The sequence below is a fragment of the Lampetra fluviatilis genome, chromosome 21, assembly GCF_964198595.1.
Source record: "Lampetra fluviatilis chromosome 21, kcLamFluv1.1, whole genome shotgun sequence".
NCBI classification, from domain to species: domain Eukaryota; kingdom Metazoa; phylum Chordata; class Hyperoartia; order Petromyzontiformes; family Petromyzontidae; genus Lampetra; species Lampetra fluviatilis.
The window spans coordinates 3,661,360-3,681,708 of record NC_136295.1 but is presented as its reverse complement, the minus strand read 5'-3'; the positions used below and the strand labels follow the sequence as shown (position 1 = coordinate 3,681,708).

The 20,349-nt window shown below is 46.0% G+C and overlaps 1 protein-coding gene across 1 annotated transcript in view; it reads right to left on the bottom strand.

Moving 5' to 3' along the window:
* ABCB6 (ATP binding cassette subfamily B member 6 (LAN blood group)) overlaps positions 1 to 19,241 on the bottom strand; it is a 42,131-nt gene extending 22,890 nt beyond the window's left edge. Inside the window, exons 1-6 of the mRNA XM_078865867.1 lie at positions 19,100 to 19,241; positions 12,415 to 12,687; positions 11,102 to 11,374; positions 6,582 to 6,719; positions 3,839 to 4,043; positions 1,952 to 2,044 (exon numbers count right to left, since the gene is read on the bottom strand). Of these exons, the coding sequence (XP_078721993.1) occupies positions 1,952 to 2,044; positions 3,839 to 4,043; positions 6,582 to 6,719; positions 11,102 to 11,374; positions 12,415 to 12,657 (952 nt within the window). The 5' untranslated portion in view covers positions 12,658 to 12,687; positions 19,100 to 19,241. The remainder of the gene's footprint in view (positions 1 to 1,951; positions 2,045 to 3,838; positions 4,044 to 6,581; positions 6,720 to 11,101; positions 11,375 to 12,414; positions 12,688 to 19,099) is intronic.
* Between the last annotated feature and the right edge of the window lie 1,108 nt (positions 19,242 to 20,349).

Genomic DNA, 20,349 nt, shown 5'->3' with positions numbered 1-20,349 from the left:
TCACTACCCCAACCCCTATCCCAACCCCCTATCACTACCCCTACCCCCACCTCTACCCCTATCACTATCTCTATCACTCCCCCTACCCCAACCCCTCCTTAACCTCTCCTGCCCGTTCTCCTGTTACCATAACTACACATGTAAGAATCCCACTCTATCTCAAACACCGTTAATCCTACGTACAATTTTCTAATTTCTGTAAAGCGACTTCGAATAAGACACTACATCATTAGACCTCCTTTGCCAGTACCAAAAAATAATAATAGGGTTTTTCCCCTTTTTTCTGGCAACAAAACTGAAACCTTTTTACAAGGATTCATGTCTGCATTAACCATTACTTTGATAGTGCATTGTCTTTGAGCTGTACGCCTTTTGGCGTCCTCTGGTCGAGCACCAATTGGGTCGAGACTCAAAAGAAAGCTGTTCCTGGTGTGGACCAATGAGTTTCAAGGACAATGCCAATATATTATCATAGTGTGTTTTTTTTTGCATTTTGACTGCAAGTATTTTGGTTAATGCAGACATCCTTGTAAAAATGTTTCAGATTTGTTGCCAGAAAAAAGGAGAAAACCCCTATTATTAAGACACTACATATATCTTTGTAAGATAGAGTAAGATAGCTACTCAGATACGTTTGCAGTGATTTCGATGGTGAGGCACGATGCCGACTGCAGTGGTTGATCGGTGGATAGGCCATTAGAATGTGTAATTTCCACCATGAGCTTCAAGGCCAGACGCACCGACACACTGCACATTTCAGCAAGGGAACGCGTAGGGAGAGAAATTGTGGGTTGCGACACCACACACACATCGTGTTCGACTGAATGGATTTCAGTGAATAGATTCGGTTCCCGATGAATCTTCCAGCACATTGCGGCGCAAAGTCAGATACTGTGCCGGACGACACGCAACCTGAAAAGATGCTGTCTTTCCGACAGACCTGTTCTTCACCTGAGGACGCTGTCTTTCCGACAAACCTGTTCTTCACCTGAGGACGCTGTCTTTCCGACAGACCTGTTCTTCACCTGAGGACGCTGTCTTTCCGACAGACCTGTTCTTCACCTGAGGGCGCTGTCTTTCCGACAGACCTGTTCTTCACCTGAGGACGCTGTCTTTCCGACAGACCGGTTCTTCACCTGAGGACGCTGTCTTTCCGACAGACCTGTTCTTCACCTGAGGACGCTGTCTTTCCGACAGACCTGTTCTTCACCTGAAAAGACGCTGTCTTTCCGACAGACCTGTTCTTCACTTGAGGACGGCTGCTTGCGTTGTGGCCGAAACGTCGTGAGAATTATTTTATAATATTTTATTATTTTATTATTTCCCTTCTACGTGACTTTACCGAAAGAACCAAGAAGATGAGCCTGAAAAGGCATCGGTCAGCTACAGCCGCCATGGGATCCCATTGATCTTTTCCACCTGCCAGATTCAAAATATTCACATGCGACTTTTAACAGGAGCACGATCATCAACATATTTGGATGTTCGTCGTCGCATGTAGAATGCCTCTCTCGAAGCGTCTCCTTGCTGAGATGTGCAATGTGGCCATGCTCATCGGTGTAGGTGGTCCTGCAACAGTGGTGGAAATTCCACATTCTCCTGGCTAGGGTCAATCTATTCAAAAGTCAATAACTGCAGTAGGCATCTGCCTCATTGCCAAATTAAAAATGTAACTGAAGACCACTGACCAATGGACACACTGGACTCATCAGCAAGGAGAGGCCAGTTTAATAAACAATGCCGAATTGCCCAGTGTTAAGGAGGAAAAAGGGCGAGACAAACACGGTGAGGCCGTTGCACTTATTATTCAGCTTTTTTTTTTTTACCATCGTTGAAAACGTTTAGCCAAAAGACGACTTCGCAAACGAACCGGCAACTCGCTTAAAAACCCACAAAAAAACGACCGCTGAAAGGAGCTCGACAGCGAGGCCACGCTCAAGTGCACACGTACCTGCCCCTCCGCCCTGCAGAAACTTGAGCCCCACATAGGTGACCACAGTCCAGGCCACGGTGCTCCAGGGAGCCTCCTGCGTGAGGTCATTAACTGGGTAATCCACCACGGGAAGAATAGACAAGGGGCAGCGTTTATTATGGTCGCCGTGAAAACGTGAATTCTAACCTTCTTCAATGGGTGTTTGCGGTGGGCAGGGGGGTGGAGCAGTGGTAATAATTGTGCATTGCAGCAAAAAATGGCCTGGGTTCGATTTCTGCCTCGAGCACCTTTCTGTGTGGAGCGTATACGGTTCACCCTCTGTTCTGCATTGGGTTTCCTCTGGGTTCTTCAGTTTCCTCCCACAGCCACAAACATTACATTGCAATTGGTATTGAACCCCTCTAGAAACAATTTTGATTAATCTTTTTATTTTACTAGGCAAGGCCCACTGAGCTATATAGCTCTTTTTTAGAAGTGACCTGGCCACAAATGATAGCTCAACTAAGTGGCTTATCACGTGGAAATTTACATCAGCCAAATACTCTAAATGCATGTTTCTAAATGTGGATGGAAAAACCGAACGACCCAGAGAAAAATCCACGTGACCATGGAGAGAGAGAGAGAGAGAACATGCAAACTCCAAATATACAGGTGTCATGGCCAGGATCGAACCCACGACCTCCTGTATATCAGGCGAAGTAGTCAACATCTCGCCAACGTGGCGCCCCTAAGGAAGAGTCATTGGGCTTAGTGTGGCTTTGTGGGTAAATAACGGACAATAAGTGAAAATGGGACAAATCACACGCTTACGGGGTAGGAAGCAAAGTCCAATGTACCATTGTTTTTAAAGCGTGGCCGGTTGGCTCAAATGTCGGCACACATGGAGCTGGCACCGCTGAGGTGCTGGGTTTGAATCTGGGCAGGCACCCATTGGTTAAATATGGCTCTCAAGTGCAGCTTTGTTGCCAATGACTGCACACACACGAAAAAAAATGTTCGTAAAATTTTGCCGTGTACTCAATTCGTATGAATTGTAAATCTGGCAAATTTAAAACATCAGTTTGTGACGAACATTCCAAATACTGCTTATGGAGCAAGGTGGGTGGGAAAATGCTGCCCGATAAGCGTGGATAAGAGGTCAGCTGAGATTTCAGTAGTTCTCTGGTATCTCTTTGTTGCTGTTTGGTCGAAAACACGAGGTGACGAATTGCTCTGTGAGAGTTGCAAACGGATCACTGGTCTCACGACATTGGGAGGGAAAGACAACAATGTACAAAAAGCATTCCTAAGTAGATGCAACGCCTTTGAGTTCATTGCATACTGCCTGACAACCACCGGTGAACAGTGACCTATTTTTGACACATGCATGCGTGCATTCGCGACAGAGCGCTATAAATACTTGGAGGCTCGATTTAAAGTTCATATTTGTTGGCCGACTGTGTGAAGGGAATTAATAAATGATCTGAATAACATAGGGTACTTATTCTAGTGTTGGTGAATATTCATTTCTATCAGTTTTTTTTTGTTGTTGGTCAAAACACAACACATCCAAAATAACTAGACAAAGCATTCCCTGCTTTGGGTATCTCTGTGTCGTCTTGAATCCTGACCACTGGCCACCATCCCCTTCGACCGATACGTCCTTACCCTCGCCCACTTACTTTACATTGCAAATCACGATGTTGAGGTGAACATTAAATTTGCAAAACCGATTCTTGGTTTACCGAGGTTCCACGAACCAATACAACTGGGATTACACATTAGCACCCATCAACCCCACTGCTGGCAGAGAAACTTAGTTATTTATCATTGTTTAATCTTCGTGACTTGCTAACCTTTTCCCTATTTTGCACCGCTATTGTTTTTTTGTATTGTTCTTATTTTTTGGGGGGGCAGGCCACGCACCGATGTTCTTGTAGTAGAGCGGCACGAACACATTGACGACGCGCTCGCCCGCCAGCATGACCAGGCAGAGCAACACGGCGAGCTGCAGACGCACGCTGCCCCGCGGCCACATGTACGGCACCAGCAGGCGCACCTTCTTGCGGAAGTCCACCCACGCGGAGGCGTTCGGCGCCGCTCGCGCCGCGCCAGCGCCCCCCAGCAGGGGCTGCAAATGGAAAAGCGTTCCCGTTGATTTTTCGTTGGAACGAAATCGCTGACGGGAATAGGTTACGCGTTGAACTTCTTTTGCGCGCTGTACGTAGCCAAACATTCTAATCGGAGGTGCAGGGGGGGGGAAGGACAACACACTAAACACAAAACAAACTAAACACCACGCTGCCGATATGATCGTCAACGGGGCGTTTCTCTATTTGATTTGTTTGAGTCCGCGATGGACTAAGAATGGGTGATAATCGTCAAGCGTGACGATGACTATGGTTGCCCGCCAAAGACAGAAGCACGACTGACTCTTGATATTCTTCTTTCATATGGCTGATCCGGTGATGCAAAGGAACAACTACAATTTCGCATTCAGGTGGTCAAGCCAGATAACCGCGTCAGGAGCAGCGTGAGTGGATCACTCTGATGTCTCCGTCGTTATTTGTGGATCGGGCATTGCGTAGTTATATCTTGTACAGTCTGTTCTGGATAACCACAATTAAGATCATTTGTAATGTCATGAAAGACTGCAGTGTATGCACAAAGACCAAACAAGGGTAATTGGCTATCTAGAAAGAGATGTAATTAATTATATTTGCGGAGGGAAATTTGCACGACCCTCACACCAATATTTGGTCATTATGGGTGGACAGAATTTTTTTTCGAATTGGTCAACTAGACCAAGAGAATGACAATTAAAAACGATGACCAAATTACGATTGCTACAGTCAACTTGGGTCATGAGGGCTACTTTGGAGAGAAACGTAGTACGATTACCTGATTACTCTTAGACATTCCTCAATTCCGTGGTGGAAGTTCGCATTTCAATTATGTGACCACTGTCTCGTGCCAATTAAGTGGTGGTCATTTTATCATCTTCACACAAATTATGGGCCAAGTCACCCTCCCACCGTGTATTGAAGCAAGACCTTTTTAAAATGTTTTTTCTATGTGTAGTGACTGTGAATGTCACTGTGTGGTGCCGGGCTTGCGAGGCCAAGGCGGATAATATGTTGGCATTATGTGCAGCCCACTTACTGGGCCTAGTACCAGCCCTAGCGGGGCTTGGGTGAGCGCTGGTCAGCACGGAGGCAACGCGAGCAGCGTGCGGTGCGGGCTCCCGGTGAAGGAGCGAGAGGGAGCGTCAGCCAGCCAGGGTTACGTTGGGGCACGATACGCTGGTTGACCTGCTGTCACGTGACCGGATGTTATTGGAGGGGGGCCACCGGTGGACGGGGGCCGCTGGGCGGTCACGTGGTACAGAGGAGCTCTCGGGAGCCTTCGGGAAAGAACTCGAGAGAGATCTAGAAGGTGGGCGAGGCGAGGGGCGGAGCCAGCCCCAGCCCGGGCCGATATAACAGGGGCACCGTGAGGGGCTCGGGGTTCTTCGTCGGGTTGCTGGTGAAGAAGATCCACGTCGGGTTGAAGAAGCCTCTAGCCACGTGGTCCGGGACCCAGCTCGTGGTCCGGGCCGGGATAGCGAACCGTGTCTAGTTCTGCCATAGCGTGGCGAGATGGGCATTCAACACCCGAGTGTAGGTTGTGTTATGTTGAGTTGATGTAATAAATAGTGTTGCTCCCAAGACAACGTCTGCGACTCAGTTAGACTCACTACATGTGTAATGGGTTGTCACGTAACGAATCACAATGGAATGCAGCCATGCCGTTTGAACGTTTACGCATTTACATTGGCTTGATCATTACTCAAAATGAACTTCAATCTTACCAAGTCCGTGAGTTTTGTAATTAATAATCGATTCCGTAAAAAAAATGACGAAAACTCAACATTTGAGCAAACCTATCTGCAATACCAAACAAAGATGCATGACGCTGCATTGGCAGCTGTGCACAAGCACAATTAACAAAAACTCGTCACATTTTCCAATAACACATTCACCACAGTTCTCTTCTGTTCAGGGTCACTTTTAGTCAAAGTGATCTCCTGCTCAAATGAGCATTGAGGCGGTGCTCATCTCCAGTTTAAAGTCCTGAGCCAGAGGTAGAAATTCGACATTTCTACGGTGGAAGAAAGTCTATCCACAGGACTGCCTCTGCTTATTCCCCCCCAAAAGTGGTATCTATTTTATCGACCTCACAGTGAAGAATGATGGGCTCGGTCAACCCCCAACCAAGATTTTGAACTTCTTGGTTCTTTCGGTAAAGTCACGTACTTGACAGACCTGTTCTCCACCTGAAGACGGCTGCTTGCGTTGTGGCTGAAACGTCGTGAGAATTATTTTATTATGTTATATTTTTATTATTGTATTATTTTCCTTCTACGTGACTTTACCGAAAGAACCAAGAAGATGAATCCCTGCAGTCACGAAAGCTTTAAATCGAAATTCAAGATTTTGAACTCGCGACCTTCCGATCGTGGGCAGCTCGCTCCACTACAGAGCCGCATGGCCGGTGGCAGTATCCCTGATGAATACGTGGAGCGTTCGCGATCTGCGTCGCCAAGATTCAGGTGAGAAGGAGTGAAGAGTGGCGACGGGTGAAGAGGAGCGACGAATGAAGGAAAGAAGCGACGAGTGGAGGCCCTCACCCTCGCCTGTTCCACGTCCCGCTCGCCCTCATTGATGAGCACGGAGTAGGGTCGGGGGGGCAACCCCGGCGCCCGCAGTCCCAGGACGAAGAGCGCCAGGCCGCACACAAAGCGTGACACCCACAGCCCAAAGTCAACCTGCATGACACGGGCCGACCGCATGCCATCAGTTATCCAGCACACGTACCGAAGCAACGGAACGAAACTAGCACAAAACAAATTTCGATTTAAAGCTTTTCGTGACTGCAGGGATTCATCTTCTTGGTTCTTTCGGTAAAGTAACGTAGAATGGAAATAATAAAATAATAAAAATAAAACATAATAAAATAATTCTCACGACGTTTCGGCCACAACGCAAGCAGCCGTCCTCAGGTGGAGAACAGGTCTGTCAGACTGTCTCCTCGACAGACCTGTTCTCCACCTGAGGACGGCTGCTTGCGTTGTGGCCGAAACGTCGTGAGAATTATATTATTATGTTTTATTTATTTTATTTTATTATATCCATTCTACGTGACTTTCCCGAAAGAACCAAGAAGATATCACGAAACAATTAGGCCATGGCCACAGCAGCGCAAAGTCAACCTGCAAGGCACACGTCATCCAAAGTCAGAATTTCACGTTACACTCACCAACGTTAGAAGAGAATCGCAGTACAATTTGGCGACAACAACCAGGGTCCATTGTCAGTCTGATACACTGGTCATCTAATACTCTCACCAACGTTACAAATGAGTTACAATACAATTTGGCTGTGTTGGAACAGTGGCACAGGTAGCTGACATCACAGCGAGTGTCATAATGGCATTCCTGACAGTGACTTTGAAGTCAGACAGCCTAAGTGTGTATCTCTGAGATAATACCGTTGTTTCTCGGGTTGCATCTTCCTTGAGAAAGCAAGCCAGGGAGAGGGAGCTGCGAAGATCACGGCCAGCGGAGATGAACTGGCCACATTTTTTCAACTCCTTGATTGGCGATCTAAATTAAATAATGGCCACACATTTAGTTATTTAAGCTGGTGGTCTGCTTAAGACTGAGAGCCTTTTTACATGCAACACACCTTTGTAAACATCGTACACCTCTGTGTGTTGTTAACGCTCAAGCCGAATTAAGCAGATGAAAAATCAAACTTACACAACTTTCGTTTATTGAGCAGGTAATGTTGGCATCTGTGCATTGAGTTCAATCTTGAGTGGCGATCAAAAAATATAATTTGTTTTTGATACAACGCCCTTGATGCTGGAGTATGTCAGAGTGCTTTACATCGTATCGCATATAAAACACTAGCTTTACTACCCGGCTTCGCCCGGGACTTGGATTCACCACGCCCGGCCGCCTTTGTCTCCCCAGTGGCGATGTTCACACACCACACCAGTTACTCGTTTGAGGCTGAGTCGACCAAGGGGAGGCCCAGGACCGGTTCAAATAATCGTCCCGGTGGTGGCCGTGAGCGGGAATCGAACTCGGTATCAAAATGTACAAGTTCTTTCGGTAAAGTCACGTAGGTAAAGAATGAAATAAAAATTAATAAAAATAAAATAAAATAAAACTACACGCTTTATTTTAACTCACTCTGTCTGTTGTTGTTGTAATTGTTGTATCCTCAAATCTTGTAACTCAATTTTAACCCACTTCTCAAAGCTAAGTTAGAATTTTAAGTGTGAGCAACAAAAATCTAACTAGTAAACTATAGACAGACATACAAGCAGACAGGCTATGCGTTAATTGTGTGTTAACCGACTCTGTGTGTTGTATTACATTACATTTCGATATTTTACTAGGTTATTTAATTTTCGTGTGCCTGCCTCCTAATTTTCAGGCTTGCGTGCCCGTGCCGCGTTGTCAGCTTGCTCCTCTCTCTGTGTGCCGTTGTGATGTCTGTCTGCTTGTATGTCTGTCTATAGTTTTTTTTTCTAGTTAGATTTTTGTTGCTATTTCTTTTATGCCTGATGATGATTGCTTGTGTTGCAATCGAAACGTCGTAATATGTTATTTTATTTTAATTTATTATTTTATTTTTAGACGTGACTTAACCGAAAAGAACCAAATAATAATTCCTGCAGTCACGAAAGCTCCTAAATTAAGATTAGTATACTTATGTCATACTGATGACAATACAATATTCTATCATAAAAAAATAAAAATAAAATATTTTTAAACATTCTTTTTTATATGTTATGTTTCGGCTTGGGTCTAATTGTCCACGGTCAACTGACGTTGGCTGTAATTGGCCACGGTCCCCTTACGTTATGGAAAGCTTCGGGGCCACTTCCTGGAGCCGTGGAGTTCTGCCATTACTAGTACATTTCATAAAAGCGTGTTTAAAAAAAGTGTTTTTTTATATATATATTACTTATTATTTTACCCGGTGAAGCCCACTGAGCTATTGGCTTCTTTTTGCAGAAGCGACCTGGCTATAAGTGATAGCTCAACGTAGTGGCTTATCATGTGACATTTATAGCAGTCAAATAATCTAATTAATCAAAATAACCAGTGTAACACTATCTCCTGAAATTGGTTTCAAATGTTACTGATAAACAGACGCTAAATACAAGCAAAGAGCAACTGCCCAAGAAGAGTAATGAATACAAGACAGAAATCACACCAAGTAGGATAAATCCACTGCTGGATTGAGCTTGTTGGTAAGGTGTGGGTGGCTCCCAACCGTCTTGTATTGGTTGTACAGGACACTTTTACTCGGGTTAGGCAGCTCTCACTCTCACCTACCCACATTATAACATTTCCAATGAACTGTAATGTTTAAAACACGGCTGACCTCTGACGAACATGACCCAGCAAAAAAACGCCACTGGGCACGCCGCAGAAAAGTGCGCAGTCATGGCACATTCTTGTGTAACTCTCACTGCACATTGGACCTGCATGACCTGCACACGGAGTAAACAGAGCCTAAAAATAGCACGGCGAGCTTGCAATGTGCATCCTTTGTGGCATACTTCCTTTTTGAAACATTTTGCAGTGTCATTGTTTAACCGCTCCTCGTGGGCACAGATTGCTCCATCCATAGAGCCGTGGGAAATGATTAGTCATCCTCTACTACGAACCACCCTCAATTGCCACGATACCGGCACATGCAGAAACACAGACTCGCGACTTTATTTCAGCCGGTAAAAGCCCATTGAGCGAAATTGGCAGCAATTACAGGACATTGCAGTTACAGAGAGTTGCATACATATCCATAGAGTTACATACAGAACCATAGAGGTACGTACAGATCCGTAGAGTTACACACAGTGATACAGTGACACAACGACCAATATCATTAGATAGAGCCCCACAGACTTCGGCCGGTAGGGCCCACTGAGCTTAGCAGCTGTTGCAAGGACGACCACAGCCCAAGACCCGACTTGAATAACGGCAGTGACAGGACATCGCAGGGTGGGAATGTGTAACATAACAAGGACAACCAACAAAATTATTCATATGGAACCAAAGCCAGAAGTTACTGCAGATGTATGTAGACAAACTGGATCTACAGACTTGGGCGGAAGGAAGCTTGGTTATAGCAACACAATCGCTGCCCGCCATCAAAAGTTTGCCTGACTGCATACCAGAGTTGTAAGCCAGCCAATTTTACTTTATGTTTACAGCTAAACTGCAATGCAAGTGAAGATGTCTCTTTGCTTATACAAGTGGTGCTCATCTCCAATGACGGTCCAAATACTGTGTTGGGAATGCCACATTTCAATCGGCTGAAGCTGCTTCCTTTAAAGCTAAGTTATTGACTTGAATTATATTATCATCATCCGCAGCAGCAATGATCATTTAACTGCTGGACTGAGGTTGAAAGGCAGAGGAAGGAAATTCCAAAGCCGAGATGTGAGGAATATATCGGACAGTGAGGTCAACTGTACACTGCCGATGAGAGGTTTCAGCCAAGTGTGGAGAGCGTCAAAGAAATTGGAGGAGGTATCAACAACCATTCCTGATATGGCGGCAGGAGCAGAAACGAGATGGCGACGATGAGAATGGCTGTAGTAGCAAAAATTACGATAGCAGTAGCAATCTGTCTTTAAATACTCATATAATTAAATCAGTAGGTAAACTCCAGCACATTGTTCCTACTCGAGCACTTCATGCTATTGGCCAATTATGGAGACACATCCTGTGCAGGTCAACCACCGGTGGCATGCCAAAAACTGGTGGTAAGTTGAGGACTCTAACCGTAGCTCCACTTGGCCGGACAAATGAGTTATATGAGACCGTAGCACGAATCAAACCCAGGAATGGAATCCAGGTTTCCACTAACTCGAAGGTAAGGGCAGTCACCACATTGCGTGCTTTTAGGTGTGCTTACGTGGCCGTTGGGAATGCTATTCATTCTGAAAATAGGAAGCCACTTGTGCCATGCAATTCTAAATGAAGATTGAAAACGAATTTCTTTAGAACAGCTTTTTTTGTTTGTTGTCCTTCCCCGGCACTTCCAATTAGCACAGTTGGCTACGTACGGTGCGAAATAAGTTCAACATCCTGTACACACATAACACTGCTGACAGCTCACGCACCTTCTGCTCGCTGCTGTCGAGCCGCCACCACCACAGCGAGCTGCTCCACGAGACGAACGCGACGATGTCTCCCGCGAACGCCAGCCCCCAGAACGCCAGCAGTGCGGCGCCATGGCCACGCACGCGGTTCCCCGGCAGCGCGCGTCGCCTCTCAAGGCCCAGCAGCGCCAGCGAGGCCGCCCAGCCCACCGCAGACAGAGTGGCGTACGCCACGACGGAGCCCGCGACGCCGCCGCCGTGTGCCGTCGCGCCGTGGTACGCGCCGTACGCCACCTGCGGGTACGACACGCGGGCATCGACGATCGGGGATTTAGACGGGAAGATGCGATTCAAATTACAGTCTGTTCCCCTATAACGCGGTGGTTGCGTTCCTAAAGAACACCGAGTTATGGAAAATCTCGTTATAATAAAGAATAAATAATGTAGGGTAATACACAGTCTGCGATAACCCGTGAAATAAATATTCTGACTCTCATAAGACCTAGTGGCAATATACGCAAGAGCGGGAAATGTGTGCCGCATGATAACCTGAGTGGCAATTATGTAAACGAAAAAAAAATTAAGACCTTTCACCCATCGATTCCTTGGATGTGTTCCTGGACTATTTTTGTCACCCACGAATGTGAATAGCCAGGCACTGAGGGTCCGTGGTTAATAATGAAGGTACATAAACAGACAAGATATTTGGCCTATTTTTTTGTGTTTACATTTAGAAAGCCAAATATGCAATTATGACTGCAATCCAACTAATAAAACAACCACTCTGACTTAAAATCGATTTCGGTATCTTCATGTAAAACTATTTAGGACCACATGCACGCTTATATAGATAACTGATATTTGTTTTAAGTAATCAAGGTCAAGAGCTCATCGCACCCAATGCCAATGACGCTGCCGCAATTGAGCAATTGCTTCCTTCCTTCTGCCAGAAAGATGCCTCTGAGGTTATCATCAGCACCATCTACCTGGCTCCCTTCAGCCTTCCCCTGGCAGAACCAGTCTCAAACTACTGCTTGACTTTGTCCCGCATGCATGGACGACCTATTAACAAAGTAACAGCAATAGGGCAGCACCCAACTCTGCTGAAGCCCAGAGGTACTGGTATAAACTCCACATTACCGTGGAGTAATTGGAAAAATACAAAGGACATCACTTCCCATGAAGTACATTTTTCAGTTTAATCCAAAACAGAAAAAAACATTGGAATAGTAAAAAATTTCATCTTTAGGCCTAAATTTCCGATTACTTTTTTGTTGTAATGATCCAGAAATTGGGAAGGCACCCCAGATCCAGATCCCAGCAGGGCAACTCACCGCGAGTGCCGCCATGGCGACGGTGAGCAGAACTTGCAGGCGGTGCAGCAGCGATCGCGGCACGAACTTGGGCTCCATGGGCACGGCACGGCGGGCAAAGCGGACGCCCTGCACAGCGCCCAGCAGCAGCAGGGCACCCGGCGGCACAGCCCCGCACAGCGTGCGGTACAGGCAGGGGGACACGCCGCCGTCCACCCACGCGTCGCTCACCGGCCGCCCGCCCTCGCAGTATGGGCCCAGCATAGCTCCGCCGTGCGCAATGCCAATATCCGACTGCACGGAGGAAAGAATGAGGGAAGAGATCGGGACAGAGCGGGTCCCCGCGTGTTAACTTCACGGTGCGATACTGTGAGGATAGATTGCATAGGTCCGGGTGTCGGCTGTGGAACAGCTGAGGGGTGTGTGGCAAAGTGAAGAAAGCAATGGTGGCAACCAAAGCATTGGCCACAAGGTGAACTCTTGGCCTTGAGTCAGAGACAAACGAGTTTGAAGAAGTGCGTGGCTGTCCTGAGTCACCGGTAGAACGCCACATTCCCATGGCCAGGGACTAGATGGATTTTAAATCGATCACTGACCATGGCTGTTAGTGTAGATGCATTATGGGAAAATAAGCAATGGCAGAGTTTCCAATCGAGATAATGACCACCTGATGCTCATTGGGGCATGAAAACACGTTTACTCTTTATTGTATAGCATTACTGTGATCCTGTAGTGACCACTGTCAGACAAATGCCCACATTACCAGGAAATGTTTATAGAATTATAGACTGCAATAGCTACAGATCCTTTCGCCACATTTTAGTCTGCTGGGTGCAATGAAGCAGTTAATTTGTTTCACATTTAGTGCGTTTATGGGCTCAGCCCGTTCACCAATGACTTCACGCAAAAAAACTCCATCACGTTCAATTTAGTTCTGCGCTTCATTTAACTCATTTCCAGCTGAGGATTAAATATCAGCTTGACTCATCTTCTTGGTTCTTCCGGTAAAGTCACGTAGAAGGGAAATAATAATAAAATAATAATAAAACATCATAAAATAAAAATTCTCACGACATTTCGGCCACAACACAAGCATCCGTCCACAGGTGAAGAAACAGAGCTGTCGGAAAGACAGCGTCCCCCCACTCATCCATCTTCCCCTGAGGACGGCTGCTTGTGTTGTGGCCGAAACGTCGTGAGAATTTTTATTTATTATGTTTTATTTTGATTATTTTATTATTTCCCTTCTACGTGACTTTACCGAAAGAACCAAGAAGATGAATCTCTGCAGTCACGAGAGCTTTAAATCGAAATCAGCTTGACTGTCATGCTATGAACATTGCTCTTATACGCAGAGGAGGTGGAAAGTACTGCTTTCTACTGTGTGCGGAACAGAGTGCACTTGTGGGACGACCGCGGATATAGTTCGACGATATCCGCTTCCACGGGCCGTTATCTAACATCAAGGGTTGCACTGCTCTGTAAGAGTTGCGAATGGATGCTTCTAGATTTGAGGTGTTCGTGACTGCAAGGGTCCATACTCTTTGTTTTTTTTCGGTAAAGTCACGTAGGTAAAAATAAAATAAAAAATATATTAATTTACAACGTTTCGGAGGCAACACAAGCTTCTGTCTTCAAGTGGCACCGTCACAGCAAAATTACTGTAATTTTGCTCTGAAACGTCGTGATTTAATTTATTTTTATTAAATTTTTTGACCTACGTGACTTTACCGAAAAAACCAAAGAGAATGGATGCGTCGTCTCATTGCATGGCGCCGACAGCGCTCTCGGGATAAAAACGGAAAAAGAATACGGAACAATACAAATTCATTTGCAACTTAATTCTTGCAACCACTGATCTATCCAGAACTGGCTGTGGCACAAGAACATTACCCCCCGGCGGAGAGCAGAGAAGTTTAACAATGCACGGGATATACATAGTTATTAAACACATTCCTGCGGAGGGAGCTGGTAGGAACGTTGGGTTGCTCGGTCAATGGCCAGGGTCAACGGCGGCGTGGTGTATTCCGCAAATATGCCCGACTGTGAGGGCGGGAACAAGCCGGCGTGAGTAGGTTAAACGTTAAGTTTTATAAGGGCACCACGGGGTGACCAGCCCCTCCCCACCCAGCCCCTCCCCACCCAGCCCCTCCCCACCCAGCCCCTCCCCACCCAGCCCCTCCCCACCCAGCCCCTCCCCACCCTCACCACCCAGCCCCTCCCCACCCTCCCCTCCCCATCCAGCCCCACCCTCCCCTCCCCTCCCCACCCAGCCCCTCCCTCCCCACCCAGCCACTCCCTGCACGACGGGCACAATAATCCCCTGTGGGCTGGTGTAACCAGGAGGTCCCTACCAGTATTAATGCGAATGAACAGGAATGACTTGACTTCGCCCTCTCATGTTGACCGTGAAAATATTTATGTAGTTCAACTACTCATGAACCAGGAAACCACTAATCAGAAAGTGTAGCAGTTGTGTACACAGGCACACCTACAGACTCAACAGTGGCCGGTTACTTATCAATGTGTCGTTGAAACGCACGAGCAAAATCTGTTAAGAACAGGAGTTGTGCAATCGTTTGGCATGCGCAATCGTTGGCTGTGCGAGATGAACATTTCCTCTCGTCTTCACTAACCCACAATGACCAGAGCGGTGCAGGATGGTCAAATAGTCAAGTAATCCCCGACAACCTCCAACGGCGTGAAGTGGCCCTCATCTAGCAGTGGATTAACAAGGGCCATTACGTGCACAGGGGGAATATTAGAAATCACCGTTAGGATTTTTCGGGTCAACTGATGATGCCCAAGGCTCAATGGGCAGGTTGTTTGGAATTTGAATCAGGTAGCCCAATTTGACGTCAAAACGTATCGACGCTTCCATTAGAATTTCAAAAACTAGTTTTTTCTTTCTTCGTCTGAACCAGTGTTTCTCAAACTTTTATTTAGGCCCGCCAACTACTTAGCCGATGCAAACATTTCCGCGGATCAACCAGCCCCCCACACACCTCTGGTGATATAACACATTCAGTTTTTTCACTCCCAAGACCAGTACTAGTACAAAATGATTAATATTATCAGAACATAAAAAACGAATTGATTGTTAATGCAGCTATAAGGTTGTTGTTTTTTTCTCTTGGGGGGGGGGGGCATTTAGATCATAGGGTTAGGGTAGTTTAATCAGGGTAGTTAGCTAACTTAATATTTTTTTCATTTAATGTCACAAGTAGAATGTTAATTAATGTCCGGAACAAAATGTTAGCGTTAAAAAAATTAACTCAACTATTTTTTTATTTTACCAGGTAAGTCCCACTGAGCTATGTAGCTCTTTTTCAGAAGCGACCTGGCCACAAATGATAGTGTCTACGAAGTGGCTTATCACTATGTGGAAATTATAGCAGCCAAATACACGAATGTTGATTCTAAATGTGGAGGGAAAAACCGGAGGACCCGGAGAAAAATCCACACGACCACAGGGAGTACGTGCAAACTCCAAATATACAGGTGTCAGGGTGAGGATCAAACCCACGACTATTTCAGGATTAACCTGCATTTGTATCTGCAGGACCATCGCGGACAACTGGTGGTCCGGGGACCACACTTTGAGAACCACTGATCTAAACCAACGCGCTTGTTATAGGATGGATATCGGTGTTACAAAGTGCTCCATTGTGTGTTATTCAAGTGACGTGGATGACGTAGCGTAGCGGATTTAACGGATATAACGTAACGCTGCTCCGAATCCAAATGAATTACAAGCGGGAAAATTTAGCGAGACGTGGCAAAGAGAATTGGCGTTCCACTTGGCACATTTGAAACCGGTTATGTGGCTGGGTGGCATTGGAAATATTCTGCAGTGCTCTCCAACAACACTGGTGTGCTGAAGCAGTAATACATTGAAACGTGTGTCAATGTGACAACTATCTATCTTAATGGGCCGTCCCTGGCGGAGGAGGGTTTATAACACACATTTTGTCTACGTGATCCGACCCCAAAAGAAACTATTAGAAATCATTATACAGGGATTCCTCTACTTATGACCGAGTTAGGTTCCAGAGGTCTGCTCGTAAGTTGATTTGTTCGCAAGTCCAACTTTACTCCTGTCGATTCCAAACATGTTGTACACTAAACATGGGGGGGGGGGGGGGAATGGCTTCACAAGTTGTATAATGTCCTGCAAATGTAGATGCCACTGGTTCTTCATTTGACATGTACATGACAAACGGACAAGTCGAATGTTTGTAAGTTGAGGAGTCCCAGTATTGGGTGACATTGTGCGTGCTTGACCACATATATGCTCCAGCCATAGGAAGTTGATCATTGTACTTTGAATTGTCAACCTGTGGATATTTAATCTTAATTTTGGAGCTTTCGTGACTGCAGGAATTATTCTTTGGTTCTTTCGGTTAAGTCACAACCATGCCAAATTACATTAAAAGCTGACACCCCGAAGATAAACTGCACTATTATGTCCTGATGGATGTGTCGATGCCAAGCCATTGCAAAACGTGGGTTTCACAAGGCCGTGTATTTCCAAGTCTAAGTTTGCATGCAAGCACAGAGCTTTTGAAGAGTGCAGCAACTGCACATAGGCACCAGTGTGATATGCTTGTTGAATGGTAGTAAGCATGGAAATATAAATGTTCAGTTTTAAATTAGTATGTGATGTCATGCTTACGTGATCGAACCCAACAAAAACCTCCGATGGATATTTTCCGCGGCAGCCTAAGTGTTAAACTTACGAATTAGTGCTTGTGCTTAGAGATGCATTTCCCTTCTCTGTGTTTATATATATACACACACACACGTGTAGCCGATGTGTCGATCGACTGCTGGATGAGAGCCTTGCTGCGCTTTAAGTAAATTTGACCATACCTCACCGCTGATCAGTGCGGGTTAGTAAGGGTGGGAGGTTAAATGCTGCACTGCTCTGTGCTGTCCATGCTTGTATTTGTGTGTGTGTCGTCACCCATGCCAGCACTATCCTGGCTCAAACCTATTTGGCCTTCGAGGTCTGACGGATCGGCCTACTTGGGAGCGATTTAGTCATCGGTTTCCCTTGTGTATACAGCAATAACAGCAAACAGTCCCTTGGCTGTTAAGCATTAGTTAGTTAACAAAGGAATTTATGTCAATGTCTCACTGCCCAAACACGTGTAGGACAACTCATGAGATTATATGAATATGATGACTGCCAGTGGTGGACATTCCACATTACATTGGCAAGAGCCCAGCTCTTCCATACACTTTGAAAAAAGTGAACACTCCAAAATCACCACTCCAATCGACACTCTAATTGACACGTACAAGTCCTCATTCAACAAGTCATTGCACAATCAATATCAGACTAATCGCACCTTTCCACCAAACAATAGAGTAAAAAAAAGGTGTGTTTTACTCATCACCATTATTTACACATTGAAAACGAAACTTTAATTTACCAGGTAAGGCCCGCTGAGCCTTACCTTACGTCGTGATAATTTTTTATTATTATTTTATTATTTCCCTTCTACGTGACTTTACCGAAAGAACATACAATATGAATCCCTGCAGTCACGAAAGCTTTAAATCAAAATTTATATAGCACTTGTTCAGAAGAGACCTGCCCACAAATGACGGCTCAACGAAGTGGCTCATCATGTGGACAATTATAGCAGCCAAATACTCTCACAACGCGTGTTTCTAAACGTGGAGGGAAACACCGGGGGGACTCAGAGAAAAAAATCCACGCAACCACTGGGAGAGGGACACGCAAACTCCAAATATACAGCAGCAGCAGGCGTCATGTCGGGATCGACCCCATGACCTCCTGCACACCAGGCGAGGCAGCTAACATCTCCTAGCTACCGTGGCGCCCCAATAACCACGACCATCGTCAACAACACCAAGCATCTCATCACCACCACCACAATCGTTACGAAACCTGTATCGCAATTATAATTACCACCATCGTCAATGTCATCATCATCATAATTCTGGCAATTACCACCACCAATACAACTATCACCAGTACCATCAGCTCTAACGTCATAATCCCCCACCACCACCACCAACATATTCATGTCAAATAAATCATTCTCATCACCACCACCAACTACATCGTCACAATCATCTTGATGCCCGCCAGCATCACTCCCATCATCAGCACCGTCACACGCATCAACAACACCAGCCTGAACAGGCTGTTGGGGCAAGTGTTGTTAGCGAGCACCTATTAAGGCCGGTCGGCACGGCACACGAGGGGGTGGGGGGTGGCCAGCACCCCCCAGTAGCGATGTTTACCACACACCGCACCAGCTAACTAATTTGAGGCTGAGTCGACCTAGGTGAGGAGGCCCAGGACCGGCTCAGATAATCGTCACTGGGTGTTGTCGATGAGCGGGAATCGAACTCGGGCCGCCAGGTTCCCAATAGCATCACCAAGACAAAGATGCCCTCAATAGACTGTTGGGGCAAGTGCTGTCGCACCAACATCTCCATCATCACACCCATCACATCTTCACCACCAAACCCACACACACACTGCCTAGGCAACACAGCCCAGCGCACATTACCTTGACAAAACTCCGGCAGCAAGCGAAGCAGCAGCAGTAGCAGCAGCGCGGCAACGCCGTGCCCACACACACACACCAGGCGGAGTGGTCGTTCGCGCGTGATGCGCTGCTACGAGTGTGTAAGATAGCGGTGACGGCGCATGTTTATAGCTTACTGGTGGTGCTTGTGAAGAGTTAGCAGCGAGGTTGCTAACGCCCCCCCTCTTCTCTCTCTCTGTGTGTCTCTCTGCCTCTTGCTCAATGCCTCCCACACACAACCGCAGCGTCCTGCCACTCTCGTTACCCGCCCTGCACCCCACCCCCCCGGGGTCGAACAGCTGTTTGCGGACGGAAGTGACGTCGCCCGGTGGGGGCGGGGGGAAGGGGGTCGACACGTGCGCGATTCTTAGGTTTCTTTGCAAACACGTGCGTCACGGTGACTTTTTAACTTTAATTCTAGATTTGAAGCTTTCGTGACTGCAATGATTCATACTCTTAGGTTTTTTTTGGTAAAGTCACGTAGGTTGAAAATAAATAAATAAATGGAAATACAAATAATAGAAATAAAATAATAAATCACGTTTCGGAGGCAACACAAGCTCCCTTCATCAGGTGTAACTTTAGTTTAACTTAACGCGTAGGCTTTCGCAACAAATATCTTCCATGAATACAGATTTTTTTTGAGGGGGGGGGGAAGGGTTAGATCGCGTAAATATTTAAGTGTGTCGTTAAATCCGCCACCACCCGACACGGCCAATTAGTAAGATGTGTCACTTCAACAGATCGTGACAATTCGTCACTAGTACAGCACACCGGTATGGTGGAGAGCCAAGCAACAACATTGAGTACGACGTTTCACTAGTAATTACAACTAGCTTCATCAGGCGACAGCCAGATTTTTACTTTTACACTGATGCTGGGTTTTGTGGCGATGCAAACCCAAGATTTGGGGGCCGCGTGGTAAACTACAGTACAGGTGCTATCCACGTGTTTGTGACCCCCATTTAATTATCTAAAACGGATCTGTATATTTTTTAAAGGTTTAGTTAGCTCCTGTGCATATTGTCACGTAAAAATACAATTAAAGTAATTTTAAAATAAACCAACATTCGTCAATAACACGACATTTAAAGAGATCAGAAAAAAATAGGCAAAGTTTTGGGCCCTTCTCCATAGCACAGAGGCCACTTAATACAAGGTCGCGTTGATGCAAACTACATTTCACATTCGCTTTTTTAATGACCAGTTTTTGTTAAATTGGCATATTAATCGTTACACTGGCAATCACTATTGGGGAAGAGACACCAAAAAGCATGTGCGACGAAGGGCCATGACATGAAAATCTCGCCTATTGAATATATCTATAATTCTAATTTACATTGGTAAGGCGCATTTCATCCAAGGATCCCAATGCGCCGTGTATGGA